The 21,444-nt window shown below is 45.6% G+C and overlaps 1 protein-coding gene across 2 annotated transcripts in view; it reads right to left on the reverse strand.

Moving 5' to 3' along the window:
• SYN3 (synapsin III) overlaps positions 1-21,444 on the reverse strand; it is a 490,317-nt gene that overhangs the window by 4,946 nt on the left and 463,927 nt on the right. Inside the window, exons 11-14 of one of the 2 annotated variants that reach the window (XM_069585264.1) lie at positions 19,809-19,943; positions 18,753-18,840; positions 9,312-9,600; positions 5,296-5,725 (exon numbers count right to left, since the gene is read on the reverse strand). In XM_069585264.1, coding sequence (XP_069441365.1) covers positions 5,593-5,725; positions 9,312-9,600; positions 18,753-18,840; positions 19,809-19,943 — 645 coding nt within the window. In that variant the 3' untranslated portion in view covers positions 5,296-5,592. Of the gene's footprint in view, positions 1-5,295; positions 5,726-9,311; positions 9,601-18,752; positions 18,841-19,808; positions 19,944-21,444 lie in introns of those variants that run through there. The other variant, XM_069585265.1, reaches the window with a different exon arrangement.

Here is a 21,444-nt window from a genome sequence, read left to right on the forward strand (position 1 = left end):
GCCTTATGATGTTAGGATGCGCTGTATGTGGTGTGTGTGTGCATTGTTAGGTTGCACTGTGTGTGGTTTGTGTGTGTGTGTGTAGTGGGGATGGAAGGACGTAGTGATAACCAGAAGCACCATGTACTATAATACAGGAGTTTTCAAAATGCGGTCCTTTTTGAGTGGTCCCAGAGAAGTTCACGAGTGGTGCTGGTGTCCCAAGGAAACAGAGGCTACTGCCCAACCTTATCTCAGACTTACCAGCCCACAGGACAGATCCCTCTCCGTTTAGGATACCAGCGGTGTGTCACACACCTAAATTTGCAGTCCTCTCATAATAGTTGATTCTGAGTTCTTAAAACCACCATCAAAGCTTTTCGTCTTAACTAGCTCATAGTTAGAAGCTTATAAAATCCACGTTCTTCTCACTAGACTGAGACGGTTCAGCTGTATGTGTTGCTGGTGAATGGTGGGAATGAGTCATGGTGTGGTTTAGCCTGTTTGCTGCACGACTTTTTGACATCACTGTGATGTGTTGTGATGGATGAGCGCCGTGGTAGACGCAGCTCCACATTGCTGGCGTGTAGCCTTAAAGACTTTCTCTGGCCCCTCATTTTCCCCTTTAGGTATTTTTATTAACAGAAGCTTGCCAACCACCACCTCTGCCCCCTGCCCCCATTTATTAAAAAAAAGCTCTGGTTTGGCATGGTTGGAATCAAGTCATGGCAGGTGGCCTCTCAACAATGTAGATTTTGTGATTCCTTAGGTACAAAATATTGAATTCTCTCACTCTTAATTTGCCTCTCCAATTCCTGAGATCACTGCTTAGCTAAATATCTCTGTGATTCTGACACTCCCCTTTGCTCTCTACTTGGGACCCTGAACCAAGGTTTGTCTTTCTCCTACCCTGCCAGATTACAGAGCTCCGAGAGGAGCCAGGCAGGGTTTACACTCCTCTGGACAGCTTCCAGGTGACTGCAGAAAATGTGGAGTGGATAAAACATGCAAGTATTAATAAGGTCACGTGACACGGTTTCATCTTAATTAAATGGCCCTCTTTGAGATTCCTGAACAGGTTATAGCACTGGAAGCTTCTGCTATCCCAGAGCAAACCAGGTGAAGTGTTAATTAAGAGGGAAGGAGATGTTAATTTGCTTTTGCTCTATACTCAACAAAAGACCAGAGAGAGCAGATACTTAAATATGATAGGCTGGAAATTGAAATTACAAGCAGTAGGCCCAATCAGTAGAGAAGGAAGTGGCACCCCACTCCAGTACTTTTGCCTGGAAAATCCCATGGATGGAAGAGCCTGGTAGGCTACAGTTCATGGGGTTGTGAAGAGTCAGACACGACTGAGCGACTTCACTTTCACTTTTCACTTTCATGCACTGGAGAAGGAAATGGCAACCCACTCCAGTGTTCTTGCCTGGAGAATCCCAGGGACGGGGGAGTCTAGTGGGCTGCCATCTATGGGGTCTCACAGAGTCGGACACGACTGAAGCGACTTAGCAGCAGCAGAACCAATCAGAATAGAAGTAATGAAAGATACTTAGGACTTTAAAGAATTTTCTCTCTCTCTCCTCTTATACCACTGTAGAAGGAATGTTTAGATTGGTTTTATGACACACTAAAATTTCAAATTTTTTTTCTTCTTTTCCTCCTGGCCTGCCAGTTGAGAGGGCTCTGAACAGAATCTACGAGTCTCCTCTCTTGCGGCTGCATGTTTCGTTTGTGGAAACACAAGGGACCCTCTGTACCCTTTATGCATTGTGTTTGGTTAATGGGCTGGTTTGACTTGCTTATCGCGCAACCTTCCAGTTTGTCGGCAAGCAAACCCAAAGCGCTACCTTCCATCAAAGTCTACACAGTCGACTGAAACAGGCTTTAATCTGTGACTGCCCCGGAGTCCAGGACAACTTCTGACACTTAGTGGGGATAATTAGTAACCAGTCCCCATGCTCGCTTGGATAAAGAAAACCACGCATATGCAAATGCTCTCAGAGCTATTTAATCCTCCAGCACAGTTGAGTTACAGCCTGTATCTGCGAGGCTGACTTCACATGCTTACACTGTACCCTAACCTGCATTCTTTCACCCATTCTGAACACCCAAAAGCAAATGAGCCACCGACCTGTTCTACGAAGTTGAACGTGAAGCACAGAGAGCTGGGAGGGGCGGGATGGCCAGAGTTGGGCTCTGCTGTGTACTGGGTGATCTGGAGGGACCCCTGGGTCCTGGGTCTGGAAAAGTTGGACAAGCTTTGGTATTGTCCAGGTCTGCTCACCACGCCTCCTGACCGATGCTGACAGTGGCACCGCGTCCCTTCTGCTCCCAGCTGTGGTGGCCCTGCAGTGAGTTCACCTGTGGGCTCCACGCTCCCCACAGCCCCTGCTTCTGCTTGTTCCCATGGACCACAGGTTTTCTTCAGCTTATCTCATTAATCTCTCTATTGGTTTAATTCTTTTGCTGGGCAAGTGACTTCCTCACATTGATACTCTCAGAAAAAACAAACGTTTTCTTTACTTTTGACACTTTGATTGCATTTTGTTGATTTCATAGTTTTCTAGAAGGGCCAATCTAACACACACCCTGCATGCCGACTGTGTGCCGACAGCAGGCGCTGTGCTGTGCCCGAGTAGCTTGTTCACGAGCTGCCGGCACCAGCTTGCTTTCCCCTCAAGTTCCTTTCATTGCAAATTCAGATGAGAACTTCCAGAAGGTCACTGATGTTCAGGCTCATGGGATTTACTACTGTGTTTGTTACCATGGGCATGAAGGCCTATCACTCTGAAATTCTGGAAAGGTAGAACTAACTGCCCCATCAGCAGGGACTGAACCAGGGGACAGAGGGGTGTGGCGAAGAGGACAGAGGATGAATGGAAGAGAAAGGACATGTAGATTCCAGTGTCCCTCGAAAGCTGATGTGACAGTTAAGTGACAGTGCCCTTTAATCAGGCCGTTAGGAGGAAGATCTAGAAGAAGGTATTTTCTGCAGCTGGTGGAGGTGTCCAGTGGGGCTGCATTTTAAACTCTCTATTCACTGTGCTACATGTCAGCACAAACCAAATGGATCTTTGTCCTGGTTCGGCCTCACCAAGTCAGTGTGGACAGGAAATGCTAGCTTTTCTTTGGATCAGAGTTGTGAAACCAAGCAAAAACAAACAAACACGACCTTTCAGAATCTCTCCAGAGTGACTCTTCTGCCCCTTTCGTTTTGTTCTTTCTCATTTAGAAATATCACAATTAATAAAGGTAAAACATTTGGAGGGAACATGTGCTCGTTTACATGAGAAACCAGTCCATTTTGGGGACTAACTGTCACAAAGGACCATGCATGGTCTCTGCATTCACACATAGACCAATGGGAGAATTTGTTTCAATGTGTTGGTTATAACCTTTGTCTCATGTCCTGGAGTTGTCTGCGCATGGCTATAAAAACAAAGATGCCTAGCCTGAGAAATGAGTGTGCTACTGTACTGGAATATCTGGTGTTTGAATGTGCCGATGTTTTCAGGGAGAGGGGACAGCATATAGGAAAGTGGGACAATGTAAGCCATGTCACCACTGTTTATGGGGCCACCTGGGTGCGATGCTTCCACCCCAGCACCATTCGAGCAGCAGAGTTCCCACACAGCTCAGGGCAGGTCTGACTTCAAGTGGCATTCCAAACACTTAGGGAGGTTGACAGAGACACAGGTCCAAGGCCTGATGAGCAGAAGTTCTGACCCCTCTGGCCTTAAATGAAGTGACTTATGCCCATGGCCATGTCCTACGCTTTGGGGAACCTTGTCTAGCCTGTCACCACTTCGTTGTGTATTTTGGGCTGTGTTTTATTGCTAAGTGAGAACTGGGTGAGATAGTTTGATTTCTTCTTCTGGTCTTATTTCCACAGTGGGAGAGTGACGACTGCTTCGTGTATTTCCTGTCTTCTAAATCTCCTAAAACATATGGCTCCATGGTGTTACACCTGCCTGACAGGTTCTCTGCATTCTTTTATTCAGATTGCAGCTCCAGGCCAAGGATGCTTTCATTCTCACCTCCCTCTCTCCCTTCCCTGTGAGCAGTAAGGGGAAGATGTGTCTCAAGTTGCAAGTGAAAGTGAAAGTCGCTCAGTGGTGTCCAGCTCTTTGCAACCCCATGGACTGCAGTCCATGGAATTCTCCAGGCCAGAATACTGGAGTGGGTAGCCTTTCCCTTCTCCAGGGGACCTTCCCAACCCAGGGATTGAACCCAGGTCTCCCGCATTGCAGGTGGATTCTTTACCAACTGAGCTATCAGGGAAGCCCCTTAAGTTGCTAAGTGGGATGTAAGGGGACAGTGTGGCTATGTTCTAATACCCTCAGTGCTTTCTAGAACCAGGAGGCTGGTTCTGGTGCCAACAATGTTTCCAGCACCAGGTGCTTGGTGATCAGGACACCCTCCCCCTCTCCCCCTCCTCCCCAGGGGAGTCTGATGCAGGAGAAAGAGCATTGGGAAGAGAGTCAGGGCTACATTTTCCAGCTCTGCAGTTAACTTTTTTAGTCAAATAAGTGTAGCTTAAACAAAGTTAAAGCTAATTTCTTTACTACAAGAATTCCAAGAGCCTTTGAAATAGGTACTATTGAGCTCAGAAAACAAACCCAAAACAGTATCTCCTAAGCACATTTGACCAGTGAACCCTTTTGTAACTGAGTAACCTACCAAGGCCTTGCTGCTCAGTCTGAAGCACTGAGCTAGAAGTTACTGTCATCGCACTTTCTGATCCTGTGTCATCTGTCTGCTCATTGTCTCTGGCTCCTTGTGTGTCTTTGGGGGGAAACAGCATTCCTGGTGGGAATTCAGAGAGACTGAACAGTGATGTAACACAGAATGGGTGGAGGGGCCGTGACTAGTTGACGACCTCTTCTCCCTCTGGGAACTAGTAGTGATTCCTAAAAGAACCCGAGGTCTGTTCTTGGCTGTCCAATTTAGGATAGCATGCTGGGTGGGAGTGGCCTTGCAAAGCCTCCCCGCTGTTTCTGTTGTGTTCTGAAAGGCTCAGCCTGTCACATGGTCTGAATTCATTCTGTGGTCCTCAAGATCCATTGGTGGCAGGTGTGATGGGGCCTGGGCCTGCCTGGTCTGCAGGCCCGTCTCTTGAGCTTGGATGGAACTGACAAGGGCAGGCACTAAGTTCCCTTGGCTGGGCTTTTCTCCTTTTGTTTGTAGAACACTGTCAAAAGGTTATTGCCTCCTACATTGCTGAGGTCTGACTCCAACATCTGCATTTGATGGAAATGGGGGCAAGGCTCAGAGGGGGCCCTTCCCAAAGGCAAGCAAAACACTAACAAGCAATGTTGAACCAATCACACTGATGTCTCACTTGGTTAACTGAGGCAGGGGAGCAAGCATCTGGGCAGGAAGGTGGATGTGACACCCATATTTAGGCCCATTTTGAGGAATCTGGAGGCTCTCAAATACCCACTGCTTGGCTGGATGATGCTGGAACGCCATGGCAAAGGGAAATGGGTACACATGAACTCAGTTCCTGGATCAAAGGCATTTGGAAAGGATATTCTCAGGCCCTCCATTCTGTTCCCAGCAGGAACCAAGGCTGAGATGGAGGGTGGGGCAGGAGAGGCCTGACCATGGTTAGTCAGAGAACAGGCTGGCAAAAGACTTCCTCAGGTTGCGGATGGTCTCGGCCTTAGCCTCGTCCTCACTGGGGGTCCCGCGCTGGGAGGTGTCAGATGTGCTGAGGCTGTTAGTCAGGGACTGGGATTTGCTGAAACAGAAAGGCAAAGGAAGTTGGGGGTGACATGGCTGGATTCCCCAGGAAATGAATCCTGGGGCCTGCCTGGGAGCCAGCTGGATGAACCCCATCACCGCAAGGATACTGAGCCCAGCAGCCAGGCATCCCCACACTTGTACCACACACACAATTAACCTGCCAGGTGGCTACTGAGACCCTCCTTTTTTAGGTGCAGAAATTGGGGCTTATAGCAAGGAACAAGGGAGCATCCAAGGCTCAAATTCTTCCCACAAAAACAGGTTGCTGAGACGCAGGCACAGCTGGAGAGCAGCTTGTCCCCTCTCCTGCCTCTGTGCACAAACCCGCTTGGCAAACTGTAAGGTGCGGTATCAACAGGTTAGGCTTGTTCCTCCTATACTTTCCAACACCAGTTGGGGGATCAGAGGGTCTGTGTTCCAGACCCTTTCTGCCATCTGTTCCTCCAGCCGTGGGCAAAAAAGTCACTGAGCGGGGCCTCTTTTCCCTCATCGGTGAGGCAGAGGGTTGGCCCCATCCACCCTCAGGCCTCTTGCAGCTCTGAAACCATGGGCTTCAACTCCAACTCTGCCTGAAGCTCTTATGGCCAATTCCAATGCACTTTGGAATTCTCACAGTGCCTGCTATCTGAAAGGCAGTGCTTGACCCTTTGTGCCAGCCTAATGCCAGGCGACAGGGCTCCGAACATGAATGAGATTCAGGCCCCGCCCTCAAGGGGCTCACAGTCTAGTGGGGGTGAAAGACCTGGGAAGAGCTCCAGGCAGGGTCTTGTCAGCACAGGAAATAACTGAAGTCTTCTTCAGAGCAGGGCTATCTTTTACCCCTTGCTCTCTCCTCCCAGGGTGTTATTCAAGATTAGTTCAGAGTAGGTGTTTGGTAAGTACCTGCTGACCTGAATTGAACCAAATAATACTTTAGAGCATCAGCCAGGAGATTCAAGTGTTGTTAGCTAGATTGCTGGGCTTCTCTGATGGCTCAGACGGTAAAGAATCTGCCTGCAATGCAGGAGACTCAAGTTCACTCCCTGGTCAGGAAGATCCATTGGAGGAAGGCATGGCAACCCACTCCAGTATTCTTGCCTGGAGAATTCCATGGACAGAGGAGCCTGGGGGGCTACAGTTCATGGGGTCTCAAAGAGTCAGACATGACTGAATGACTAACACACAGACACAGCTAGGTTACTACAAGATTAGTGGTCAAACCTGGCCTAAGTTCCAGAGCCTTTGTCTGTCCTGTGATCAGCTGGGCTGCATCTTTTCACATGTGAGAGGCAGCCAAAGATACACATGTATGGAGCCAGCAGCATTCTGAGCACCAACTGTGCAAACACTCATTTTAATTCTTATAATAATCATGTGGGGTGAATACTATTGTCCCCATTTTGCATGTGAAGAAGTTTAGGCACGGAGAGGTTAACTAACTTTTTTCTGAGGTCAGGCAGCATTTAAGGGGCAGACTTCTAACTGAACCCAAAGGTGGTCTGACTCTAGAGTCTATGCTGTCAACCTCTATGCCTACTGCTGGAGGACCACTTGCTAATATTACTAAGCCAAAAATGCATTTATCCTTTGATCCAGCAATACCATTTCAGGTGTTTTCTATACAGTTGATCCTGCCCATATAATAAAAAGCTTGTTTTTAAGGCTATTCACTGCTGCCTTCTTTGTAAGAGAAAACCAAATTTCCATTTACAGTGGATTAGTTAGATAAATTGTAGTATAATTACACAGCGGAATAATTATACAGCTGTGAAAAGGAGAAAATGTCAGTGAACTGCGTGGAAGAGCTCCAGAATGTGTTGCTAAATGTAAAAGCAAGGAGCGAATGGTGTGGATGGTGAACACTGCTGATTGTGTAAATAAGTGGGAGGAGGAAACCAGAACATATATTTCCGTATATGCATAAGGGAATACTGGAGGAACACACTAGAACTAACAAAAGTGGATACATCTGGGGAGCAGGGGGCAGGAAAGCATTGGATGAGAATCAGGTGGGGTAGGGTTTTCAATAAAAACATCAATATTTTTTAGATCTTTGAACCAGGTGAATATATTACCTCTTCTGAAAACTTATGGTTAGCTTGTTTGGAGTTGAAGGAAAGGAAAAACTTTCCAAAGAAAATACATTTGGGATCTCTCTCTCTGACCTCAAACCAAGAGATGGGCTTGAGAGGAAACGAGAGAGAGAACAGACATGTGCCCTGGGATGGAACCTTCCCTCCCATCCCAGTCATCTAGCCTTTTACAGGGTGACTTTGTAGGTCCTTGTATCAAGAGTTTATTTCCAAGACTTCTCTGGTGTCCAGTGGTTAAGAATCTGTCCTGCAATGCAGGAGACATGGGTTTGATCCCTGGTCAGGGAACTAAGATCCCACATGCCGAGGAGCAACTTAAGCTTCTGCACCACAACTACTGAGCCTGCATGACACAACAAAGATCCCACAGGCTGCAACTAAGACTGGACACAGCCCGATAAATAAATAAGGTTTTAAAAAGGAGTCCATTTTCCCACCTTTTTAATCTGGGCTTGACCATGTGACTTTTTTTTTATCAAAAGCCTATAATGGGATGAAATGACATCGTGCAGCTGCTAAGGCTGGACCTTGAGAGGCCTTGAAGCTTCTACTTTTGCCCTTTTGGAATGTAATTCTACCACATAAGGAAGCTGGGTCCAGTCTGCTGGAGGATGAGGCCCCAGGAGAGAGAGAGGCTCGGCTGACAGGTGACACCAACATCTAGATGTGTGCAGGAAGCCCTCTTGGACTGTCCAGCCGCAGGTAAGCTGCCGGATAACTACAGCCCTATGAGCAATCCCAGGAGAGGAGGGTTGCTAGATTTAGTAAGCAAGCACACATGACACCCAGTTAAGTTTGAAATTCAGATTAAAAAAATACTTTTTGAATATAAGTCTAACCTGTGCAATATTTGGCTTCCCTGGTGACTCAGACAGTACAGAATCCACCTGCAGTGCGGGAGATCTGGTTTGATCCCTGGGCTGGGAAGATCGCCTGGAGGAGGGCATGGCAACCCACTCCAGTATTCTTGCCTCAAGAATCCCATGAACAGAGGAGCCTGGCGGGCTATAGTCCATGGGGTAGCAAAGAGTCAGACATGACTGAGCAACTAAGCATATGCAATATTTGAGTGCATATACTCCAAATTATTCATTGTCTGAAATCCAAATCTAACTGGGCATCCTGCATTTTATCTGGTAACTCTCCAGGAGAGACCATCGGGAGATCCTCCCAGCTAAACCAAACTCAGTACAAGTGACTAAATGAAAAAAACTATGAACAAAGAAAATGGTTGCTTTCTTAAGCCACTAAGTTTTAGGGTGGTTTACTATACAGCAAGGAGTAACTGATGCAGGTACACATGAGGATCTCAGTGGGGCCTAACCTATACTCAGGCCTTGCTAGGTCCTGCCTGTCCCCCAGGTTCCATTCTCTAGGCCTCCTTTTGCCCATTTAAAGTTGGGGTGAGGCCTTGGTGGGTCTTGCTCTGAGTCCCTGACCCTGACCCGGCCCAGCTCCGCCCACACCCCAAGTCCACTCTCAGCCCTTCCTGGGTCCCAAAGCACTTACTTGAGATGGGGATGGGGTGATGCTGGCTTCTTGGCCTCTTCGCCCTGTTGGGAGGCGCTGCGGCCCTGCACAGGGGGCCGGGGCTGCGAGGTAAAGGGTGCGCTTGACTTGGGGGCCTGGTTTGGAGAGCTGCCTCCAGATGCACGGGAGAGCTGGGGAGACCCTGGTGATCTCTGCTGTGGTGATCCAGACTGAGGGCTCAGGGGTTGCTGGCCTTGTGGGGAGAGCCTCTGCTGGGAGGGGCTCCCAGATCTTGGGGGCTGAGGAGACTGAGCTGAGCGAGGGCCCCCTACAGGGAGAAAAAAAGGATTCCATTCAAATTCTTTTAGGATCAATAAGACGTGCACAAGTGTCACTTTGAGGATGTTCATCACAGGGCTCTTCCTACCAGTGGAAAACTGAAAATGATATAAGCGCACAACTGTAGGGGAGCTGACTGGGACATTAAGAGACAGCCATGCAATGCAATGTGCTATGCCATCAAGTATGACGCGGCAGAACAATAGTAAATGATATGGGATATTGTTGATGATATATGCTAAATATTAATATATATTGCTAGACAGAAAGCAGCTTATAAAACAGTATTTGTGGGTTAATTACATTTTGGCATGTATAAAAATACATGCCTGAGGCAAAGGAAGGACTCCTTGCTCTGTCCAAGGGAGCAGGCTATGTATGCTAAGTCACTTCAGTGGCGTCTGACTCTGAGATCCCATGGACTGTAGCCTGCCAGAGTCCTCTGTCCATGGGATTCTCCAGGCAAGAATACTGGAGTGGGCTGCCATGCCCTCCTCCAGGGAATCTGACTCAGGGATGGAAGCCACATCTCTTCAGTTCAGTTTAGTTCAGTCACTCAGTCGTGTCCGACTCTTTGCGACCCCGTGAATAGCAGCACGCCAGGCCTCCCTGTCCATCACCAACTCCCGGAGTTCACTCAGGCTCACGTCAATCGAGTCAGTGATGCCATCCAGCCATCTCATCCTCTGTCATCCCCTTCTCCTCCTGCCCCAATCCCTCCCAGCATCAGAGTCTTTTCCAATGAGTCAACTCTTCGCATGAGGTGGCCAAAGTACTGGAGTTTCAGCTTCAACATCATTCCTTCCAAAGAAATTCCAGGGCTGATCTCCTTCAGAATGGACTGGTTGGATCTCCTTGCAGTCCAAGGGACTCTCAAGAGTCTTCTCCAACACCACAGTTCAAAAGCATCAATTCTTTGGCACTCAGCTTTCTTCACAGTCCAACTCTCACATCCATACATGACCACAGGAAAAACCATAGCCTTGACTAGATGGACCTTTGTTGCCAAAGTAATGTCTCTGCTTTTGAATGTGCTACCTAGTTTGGTCATAACTTTTCTTCCAAGGAGTAAGCGTCTTTTAATTTCATGGCTGCAGTCACCATCTGCAGTGATTTTGGAGCCCAAAAAAATGAAGTCTGACACTGTTTCCACTGTTTCCCCATCTATTTCCCATGAAGTGATGGGACTGGATGGCATAATCTTCGTTTTTTGAATGTTGAGCTTTAAGCCAACTTTTTCACTCTCCTCTTTCACTTTCATCAGGAGGCTCTTTAGTTCCTCTTCACCTTCTGCCATAAGAGTGGTGTCATCTGCATATCTGAGGTTATTGATATTTCTCCCAGCAATCTTGATTCCAGCTTGTGCTTCTTCCAGTCCAGCGTTTCTCATGATGTACTCTGCATAGAAGTTAAATAAGCAGGGTGACAGTATACAGCCTTGACGGACTCCTTTTCCTATTTGGAACTAGTCTGTTGCTCCATGTCCAGTTCTGCCTGCTGCTTCTCAAGTGATCCTCCTTTGGAAGGTGGGCTTGTTGCTACCAGCGCCCTCTGGGAAGCCTCGTCACTAAGGGAGCAGCCGTCACTCAGTCAGCGGCATTTGCTGCATTATGGCCCACTGCTTGTAGAGCTCCTACTCTGTCACAGGAGCTGGAAATCTGGATTTTATGTAAAAGCTTCTCATTTTTAAATGTTGGTTTGCTTTTCTGTTTTGTTAAACTCACCATAGGTAAAAAAAAAAACATGTTTTCTACTTTTATCTTAAATCTCCCCTTTCCCCAACACTCTGCCCCTGAAGGCTGATTAATATCTTAGAAAATCTGGACTCTTACTCATTCATTTATTAACTATTCATTTAGTCCCTATTATACAGATGGGATTCATCAAGAGACTAGTAATTTTTTTGTTGTTGTTTTTACTTTACAATATTGTATTGGTTTTGCCATACATCAACATGAATCCACCATGGGTGTACATAAGTTCCCACTCCTGAACCCCCCTCCTACCTCCCTCCCCATAATATCCCTCTCGGCTATCCCAGTGCACCAGCCCCAAGCATCCTGTATCCTGCATCGAACCTAGACTGGCAATTTGTTTCCTATATGATATTATACATGTTTCAATGCCATTCTCCCAAATCATCCCACCCTCTCCCTCTCCCACAGAGTCAAAAAGTCTGTTTTGTACATCTGCGTCTCTTTTGCTGTCTTGCATACAGGGTTATCATTACCATCTTTCTAAATTCCATATATATGCATTAGTATACTGTATTGGTGTTTTTCTTTCTGGCTTACTTCACTCTGTATAATCGGCTCCAGTTTCATCCACCTCATTAGAACTGATTCAAAAGCATTCTTTTTGATGGCTGAGTAATACTCCATTGTGTATATGTACCACTGCTTTCTTATCCATTCATCTGCTGATAGACATCTAGGTTGCTTCCATGTCCTGGCTATTATGAACAGTGCTGCAGTGAACACTGGGGTACATGTGTCTCTTTCAATTCTGGTTTTCTCGGTGTGTATGCCCAGCAGTGGGATTGCTGGGTCATAAGGCAGTTCTATTTCCAGTTTTTTAAGGAATCTCCACACTGTTCTCCATAGTGGCTGTACTAGTTTGGATTCCCACCAACAGTGTAAGAAGGTTCCCTTTTCTCCACACCCTCTCCAGCATTTATTGCTTGTCGACTTTTGGATCACAGCCATTCTGACTGGTGTGAAATGGTACCTAATTGTGGTCTTGATTTGCATTTCTCTGATAATGAGTGATGTTGAGCATCTTTTCATGTGTTTGTTAGCCATCTGTATGTCTTCTTTGCAGAAATGTCTATTTAGTTCTTTGGCCCATTTTTTGATTGGGTCATTTATTTTTCTGGAATTGAGCTGCATGAGTTGCTTGTATATTTTTGAGATTAGTTGTTTGTCAGTTGCTTCATTTGCTATTATTTCCTCCCATTCTGAAGGCTGTCTTTTCATCTTGCTTATAGTTTCCTTTGTTGTGCAGAAGCTTTTAAGTTTAATTAGGTCCCATTTGTTTATTTTTGCTTTTATTTCCAATATTCTTGCAGATGGGTCATAGAGGATCCTGCTGTGATGTATGTCAAAAAGTGTTTTGCCTATGTTCTCCTCTAGGAGTTTTATAGTTTCTGGTCTTACGTTTAGATCTTTAATCCATTTTAAGTTTATTTTTCTGTATGGTGTTAGAAAGTGTTCTAGTTTCATTCTTTTACAAGTGGTTGACCAGTTTTCCCAGCACCACTTGTTAAAGAGACTGTCTTTAATCCATTGTATATTCTTGCCTCCTTTGTTGAAGATAAGGTGTCCATAGGTGTGTGGATTTATCTCTGGGCTTTCTATTTTGTTCCATTGATCTATATTTCTGTCTTTGTGCCAGTACCATACTGTCTTGATGACTGTGGCTTTGTAGTAGAGCCTGAAGTCAGGCAGGTTTATTCCTCCAGTTCCATTCTTCTTTCTCAAGATTGCTTTGGCTATTTGAGGTTTTTTGTATTTCCATACAAATTGTGAAATTATTTGTTTTAGCTCTGTGAAAAATACCGCTGGTAGCTTGATAGGGATTGCATTGAAGCTGTAGATTGCTTTGGGTAGTATACTCATTTTCATTATATTGATTCTTCCAATCCATGAACTTGGTATATTTCTCCATCTATTAGTGTCCTCTTTGATTTCTTTCACCAGTGTTTTATAGTTTTCTATATATAGGTCTTTAGTTTCTTTAGGTAGATATGTTCCTAAATATTTTATTCTTTTCGTTGCAACGGTGAATGGAATTGTTTCCTTAATTTCGTTTTCTACTTTCTCATTATTACTGTATAGGAATGCAAGGAATTTCTGTGTGTTGATTTTATATCCTGCAACTTTACTATATTCATTGATTAGCTCTAGTAATTTTCTGGTGGAGTCTTTAGGGTTTTCTATGTAGAAGATCATGTCATCTGCAAAGAGTGAGAGTTTTACTTCTTCTTTTCCAATTTGGATTCCTTTTTATTTCTTTTTCTGCTCTGATTGCTGTGGCCAAAACTTCCAGAACTATGTTGAAGAGTAGTGGTGAAAGTGGACACCCTTGTTTTGTTCCTGACTTTAGGGGAAATGCTTTCAGTTTTTCACCATTGAGGATAATGTTTGCTGTGGGTTTGTCATATATAGCTTTTACTATGTTGAGGTAGACCAACCTAGATAGCATATTCAAAAGCAGAGACATTACTTTGCCGACTAAGGTCCGTCTAGTCAAGGCAATGGTTTTTCCAGTAGTCATGTATGGATGTGAGAGTTGGACTGTGAAGAAGGCTGAATGCCGAAGAATTGATGCTTTTGAACTGTGGTGTTGGAGAAGACTCTTGAGAGTCCCTTGGACTGCAAGGAGATCCAATCAGTCCATTATGAAGGAGATCAACCCTGGGATTTCTTTGGAAGGAATGATGCTAAAGCTGAAACTCCAGTACTTTGGCCACCTCATGCGAAGAGCTGACTCATTGGAAAAGACTTTGATGCTGGGAGGGATTGAGGGCAGGAGGAGAAGGGGACGACAGAGGATGAGATGGCTGGATGGCATCACTAACTCGATGGATGCGAATCTGAGTGAACTCCGGGAGTTGGTGATGGACAGGGAGGCCTGGAGTGCTGTGATTCATGGGGCCACAAAGAGTTGGACACGACTGAGCGACTGAACTGAACTGAATGTTCCTTCTATTCCTCCTTCTGGAGAGTTTTTATCATAAGTGGATATTGATTTTTGTCAAAGGCTTTCTCTGCATCTATTGAGATAATCATATGGCTTTTATTTTTCAATTTGTTAATGTGGTATATTACATTGATTGATTTGCGGATACTGAAGAGCCCTTGCATCCCTGGGATAAAGCCCACTTGGTCATGGTGTATGATCTTTTTAATGTGTTGTTGGATTCTGATTGCTAGAATTATGTTAAGGATTTTTGCATCTATGTTCATCAGTGATATTGGCCTGTAGTTTTCTTTTTTTGTGGCATCTTTGTCAGGTTTTGGTATTAGGGTGATGGTGGCCTCATAGAATGAGTTTGGAAGTTTACCTTCCTCTGCAATTTTCTGGAAGAGTTTGAGTAGGATCAGTGTTAGCGCTTCTCTAAGTTTTTGGTGGAATTCAGCTGTGAAGCCGTGTGGACCTGGGCTTTTGTTTGCTGGAAGATTTCTGATTACAGTTTCAATTTCTGTGCTTGTGATGGGTCTGTTAAGATTTTCTATTTCTTTCTGGTTCAGTTTTGGAAAGTTGTACTTTTCTGAGAATTTATCCATTTCTTCCACATTGTCCATTTTATTGGCATATAATTGCTGATAGTAGCATCTTATGATATTTTGTATTTCTGTGTTGTCTGTTGTGATCTCTCCATTTTCATTTCTAATTTTACTGATTTGATTTTTCTCCCTTTGTTTCTTGATGAGCCTGGCTAATGGTTTGTCAATTTTTTTTATCCTTTCAAAGAACCAGCTTTTGGCTTTGTTGATTTTTGCTATGGTTTCTTTTGTTTCTTTTGCATTTATTTCTGCCCTAATTTTAAAGATTTTTTTCCTTCTACTAACCCTGGGGTTATCCATTTCTTCCTTTTCTAGTTGCTTTAGGTGTAGAGTTAGGTTATTTATTTGACTTTTTTCTTGTTTCTTGAGAGGTATGCCTGTAATGCTATGAACTTTCCCCTTAGCACTGCTTTTATAGTATCCCACAGGTTTTGGGTTGTTGTGTTTTCATTTTCATTCGTTTCTATGCATAATTTGATTTCTTTTTTTATTTCTTCTGAGATTTGTTGGTTATTCAGAAGCGTGTTGTTCAGCCTCCATATGTTTGAATTTTTAATAGTTTTTCTCCTGTAATTGAGATCTAATCTTACTGCATTATGGTCAGAAAAGATGCTTGGAATGATTTCAATTTTTTTGAATTTATCAAGGCTAGATTTATGGCCCAGGATGTGATCTCTCCTGGAGAAGGTGCCGTGAGCACTTGAGAAAAAGGTGAAATTCATTGTTTTGGGGTGAAATGTCCTGTAGATATCAATTAGGTCTAACTGGTCTATTGTATTATTTAAAGTTTGTGTTTCTTTGTTAATTTTCTGTTTAGTTGATCTATCCATAGATGTGAGTGGGGTATTAAAGTCTCCCACTCTTACTGTGTTATTGTTAATTTCCCCTTTCATACTTGTTAGCATTTGTCTTACATATTGCGGTGCTCCTAAGTTGGGTGCATATATATTTATAATTGTTGTATCTTCTTCTTGGATTGATCCTTTGATCATTATGTAGTGTCCTTCTTTGTCTCTTTTCACAGCCTTTGTTTTAAAGTCTATTTTATCTGATATGAGTATTGCTACTCCTGCTTTCTTTTGGTCTCTAGAGACTAGTAATTTTCTTTCAGCTTCTTGGCAAAGCAAAATAAAATAATAATACTTTTTGTTTGAGCACATAAAAAAGAATTAACTTATATGTAGATAGTATTTGCTTAGTATTTGCTTTAGCACAGGATCAGTGCTAAAAGATGATGAGGTTCCTTAAAAGAGAACTTGACTTTCACTGAGTTGAAAATGAGTAGTGAGTTCAAAAAACAAGTTAATAATGTGATCTTGTTAATTTGGGAACTCAATGAAAGCATTGTGTTTTAATTAGCCCTGGTATTTTTACTCTAAATGTTAATTCAATGAGCATTTTCTTTAATTATCCTAATTGGTTTTTAATTGATTGTTTTTCAACTCACTAAAAGTATGTGTAGCCTCCTGTCCCTTAAAATAATATCTCTTTATTTATCGAGCATGTCTCTACTCTGAGCTGGAGAGGAAGCAAGAATACAGTAGCTCTCTGTTTTAGAAGTGCTCTGTGCAAATGTGGCTGAAAAAGTAAGTCCTGGGGCAGAGTGGGAAAGGAGAGGGTAGGGCAGAGACACAGCAAGAGCCTGGCAGGGTGATGAATCAGTCGTTTTTGAACATTCTATAATCAAAGAATTATCACCTGGCAGGAGAGCAGTGGGCTACAGTAGTTATAAGTATTCTTAATGATGACAATCATTAAGAACAACATGTATATTATCATTATTGTGTTGTTTGTTGTTGTTGTTTAGTCACTAAGTTGTGGTCAACTCTTTGTGACCCTCATGGACTGCAGCCCACCAGGCTCCTCTGTCCATGGGATTTTCCCAGGCAAGAGTACTGGAGTGGGTTGCCATTGCCTTCTCCAGGGGATCTTCCCGACCCAGGGATCGAATTCATGTTTCCTGTATTGACAGTTGGATTCTTTACCACTGAGTCAGCAGGGAAGCTTAGTAAGAGACAAATTATTAATAGTGAGTTTTAAAAAATATAAGAGTTTATTCTGGCAGTGTCTCTTTATATCAGCATAACTGCCTTCCTTACAGAAAAATCCATAAGAATAAAGTTCTTGGCATCCTTGCTGGCCTCAAAGGTTTTGATAATCCCTTTTGTCTCCTTTTGAGGTCCCTATCCTGTTTCTCCATCTACTTGACATCTCTTTGGACCCAGATTTTCTTTTTTTTGGCACACTGTGTGGCATGTGGGATCTTAGTTCCACTGCACTCCCTGAGGTGGAGTGCAATCCTCTGGATTGCCAAGGAAGTCTCTAATAGTGAGTTTTTAACAGTTAAAGTCCCTGATGGCTCAGACAGTAAAGAATCTGCCTGCAATGCAAGAGACCTAGGTTTGACCCTTGAGTTAGGGAAGATCCCCTGGAGGAGGGAATGGCAACCCCTTCCAGTATTCTTGCCTGGAGAATTCCATGGACAGAGGAGCCTGGTGAGTTATAGTCCGTGGGGTCCCAAAGAGTCGGACATGACTGAGTGATGGTTATCAGCAGTAAATTACCAGTACCTACTAAGCACTACCTCCACAATGGGACACCTTGCTAGTTTTAACTGCTTCTCTTGCATTATCTCACAGACAGCTCCCCCTTACTAAACAGGCAGATGTCATTTCCTCCTTCATCATTGTGGAAACTGAGCCTCTGAGAAGTGAGGTAACTTGCCTAAGTCTGCCAGAGGGAGACACTGTAAGTAGATTCAACTGTTCATCTGCCTGAAGAGGACCCAGTGTTAACTGGTACACAGTTGTGTCAGTGCTGCAACTTCCCTCTTCTTAAACGCTTTCTGCTTTTCCAGGAAGAGAAGCACAGACGAGAAAGATGAATGGGTGTTTTATGTAAGACCTGTGGAAGAGGAAGCCCTTTGCTGCCCAAGGCTTATTTTCCCAAGAAGCAATGAATTTATTACATTGATAAAGGTGCCTGGGGAGGTCCCAGTGTGATAGTAGTGCTTTCTTTCCGATGGGTCTTAAAGCAGGTCCTTAAAAGACCACCGTGAAAATGCCTGGCCTGGCATCTTGCGGTGAAGCTGTCCTGAGGCCCTAAGCTGGCACTAGAGCCATGAGGGTGCCTGGAAGGTTCCAACATCGAGAGAGGACACAGGTGACTTTCGCCCCAGGCCTGAGTGTGAGAACCCGCAAGCAGCTGGCAGCCCAAGAGAAGGGGTTAGTTACTGCCACAATCTCCTTTCATCTTGTTGTCAACAGTTCATCCATTCTCTGATAAATGGTGGCATTTACTTAGTAATACTGGGATATTTTTGAGGAATGATTCGAATTGACAAGGTTCTATGTAATGTTCCATTTTTCTTTCTCACTCTTGCTGGTTGGCTTATAAATCTATAATCAGGCACTGCTAGCGGCTAGGAAGCAGGCACTTTCTAGAAGATCTGAAAGATCAGACTTGTAAACATGCCATTTTCTTGTGCTTCCTTGCACAAAGCCTCAACACCTACCTCTGTAAAAAGGAAATACCCCTGTTTTCATTGCTGACATGTTAGGAAGCTGAAAATGAGACCATAAATGGGAAAGTCCCTAGCACAGCGCCTGGCACATATTAGGTACTTAATACATTTACTTTCTGTCTTTCTTCCCTCCTTTCCTGACTTTAAGGGAGTGACAACCCCATGGTCTCATTCATTCTGCACACAGAGCAAGGGAATAAGTCTGGTGATTAAGTATTAACATGGAGTTTTTCAGAGTGCCTTCTTGAAAGTCACATGTGGATCCCTCAGGGCATTTCAGCAACCTTGCTGGATGGCTTCTCTTGGTGGGTGGCTCGTCATGGGTCCTACCTTGTGTGGGTGGCCGTGGCTGGGGTTGTCCAAGTGGAGGACCCAGTTGGGCTTGCCCGGGGGATTTTGCTGGTTTAGTCTGAGAAGCCTAAAGCAGAAGAGAAAAGAAGACTGTTGTGGCCACTACAGCCGTTCACTTCCTGGGTGGGAGGGCAGGATTTGTAAACATCTGTTTGTTATTGAGGTGCTCAGTTGCTCACTTGTGTGATGGACTGTAGCCCGCCAGGCTCCTCTGTCTATGGGATTCTCCAGACAGGAATACTGGAGTGGGCTGCTATTTCCTTCTCCATCGTTATTGAGGTAAAACTTACATAATGTGCACAGGACAGATCGTTTCTACGCGTGGAGACACCTGTGCAATCACCAAGCAGGTCAAGACAGAACATTTCCAGGGGAGAAGGCTGCCCCGTGCCCTCTCCAAGCCAGTGGCCTTCTTGAGAACAAGCATCTTTCTGACATCTGTTATCACAGATTTGTTTTGAGGGGGGAAAGGGGGATTAGGTTTTGAGACTTGCTTTTCCAGAAAGCTGGAGATCTAGCAAATTCTTTGGAGAACCATCTGGTAACCCCCATGGTGAGGATCAGGGAAGACAAGCGCTCTGTGTCAGCGTGAAGAGGCTGGAAGATGAGGAAACGGAAGACGCAAGAGTCCCTGTTGGCCAGTGCCCGGGGAGCACACAAAGGGCGTGTGTGTACATGGGGGCATGAGTGTGCGTGCGCGCACACACACACACACACCTGCTCACCACTCAGGCCCGGGACGGAGGGCACAGGCAGGACAGCTGGCTTCATATGATGATAATGTCTGCCTGCGGACACTCAAAGCCCAGTTGAGACCATGTTTTTCTCTCCAGGGTGGCAGAGAGAGGAAGGGCCCCTCAGAGCCTCCCAAATGTCCCTGTCAGGAGCAGGGGTACAAACTCTCCCCCAAGCCCAGCCCCACCCACACCCCAGTTCTTTCTCCCCAAGTCGGTTCCTCCCTGGGTGCATCTCCTCTGGATCAGGGCACCCCCTCCCAGACGGCCAAGTATCTCTCATGCCTGTACACTCTCTTACCCAAGGCCTCAGGGGCGAGGATACCATGCCCCCTGGCATCAGGAGTTGGCTCATTTTGGAGATGACAAGGTCGGCCATCAGCTGCTTGTCCTCTTCCACGTGCTCGCCAATCAGGGGCATTGAGCTGTCCATCACCTGCGGGAGAGAAAGGAGTCCTGAAGGAGCTTCATGCCAGGGGAGCCTGGCAGCTGAGCAGTGCATCCCAGGAAGGTGGGCTCAGACCTCAGGACAGAAGTGAACACTAGATGGCAGTGTTCTCCACGCAAATCCCCGGCCCAGCGCTTCAGCTGGAAATGACCCCCGTGGAGACAGCCAATTACCCGCAGTTCAGTCTAAATCAACTCCCTGGACTCAGTTCAATTCAGTCTGCATTTGCTGGGTCTCAGACATGCGACCAAGGGTGAGGAGCCTTTGACCTTTTCTGCTCTTTTCTTTGGGGAGCCGGTCTCTGCCCCCTCCTTTCCCACCTTGGCCCCTACCGAGGACTGGGGCCAGTTTCTTGAACTTTGGCCCAAGGTCAAGGTTTTCCACAAAGCCAGAAGCAGTGAAGGAAGGGGCTCAATTATGATCAAAAAATGACATGGGTTGGAGTCAACTCAAGGTTCAGAGAGAAGAGGGAAGAGGCAAGGCCAGTTCTCCGGGATTCTAGCAGAATAAACTGCAGAGAAATTTCTTCCACAAGGAGAAGGCTGCTTCTCAAAGGAGGCACACTTGTAATGCGAGGGGCCCTGAGAGATCAGGGGCTTCCCAGGTGGTGCTGCTGGTAAAGAACCTGTCTGCCAATGCAGGGGATATAAGAGATGCGAGTTCGATCCCTGGGTGGGGAAGATCTCCTGGAGGAGGGCATGGCAACCCACTCCAGTATTCTTGCCTGGAGAATTCCATGGACATAAGAGCCTGGTGGGTTACAGTCCATGGGGTTGCAAAGAGTCAGACACGACAAGTGACTTGGCATGCATGCATGCTGAGTGATCACATTTGTGCATCCACTCTTTTGGCAGATGGAGAAACCAAGGCCCAGAGATGGCAAGGGGCTTGCTCAAAGCCATGTAGGCCAATGATCCAGGTGGTTCCCTAGGCATGGACAGAGGTAGAAGGTCTTGGGTGGGTTGGTGGAGGGTGGGGCCTTGGTGGGCTCTCTGTCTCCTCCCCAGCTATAGGAATCCAGCCTGCTTCCCCAGCTCACCGCAATCTAATTCTCCATCTGGTTTCCTCTTTTCCCAAGCTCTGGACTCACCAGGTTCTGTCTGCCATCCAGGTCCCTGGGCAGGTCATTGACTCTGCCCACTCTCTACCTGGCTAGCCCTTCTCATCTGTCAGGAATATCTAGCTGGTCCTTCCTCTGCGAAGCCTTTTTGGCACTCCTGCCATCCTTGCTTTGGTTGTCTCACCATCTCCTGTTTATGTGTGTCTCTCCAACCAGATTGTGAGCCCCTGGCTTGGGGATGGGCCCTGTGTCCAGACAGGTATGCCCTTGATAAGTACCTGCTGAATGGAAGGACAAGTCCTGCTTTTATCGATAAGGATACTAGTAAGTGCTGTATGGTTTTACTAGGTGCCAGGCGCTGTTTGAAGCACTGGGTGGAGATCTCACATAAATCTCAGAGTATCTCTTTGAGATAGGTACCATTATTGT

This window comes from Ovis canadensis, chromosome 3 (genome assembly GCF_042477335.2).
Source record: "Ovis canadensis isolate MfBH-ARS-UI-01 breed Bighorn chromosome 3, ARS-UI_OviCan_v2, whole genome shotgun sequence".
NCBI lineage: Eukaryota > Metazoa > Chordata > Mammalia > Artiodactyla > Bovidae > Ovis > Ovis canadensis.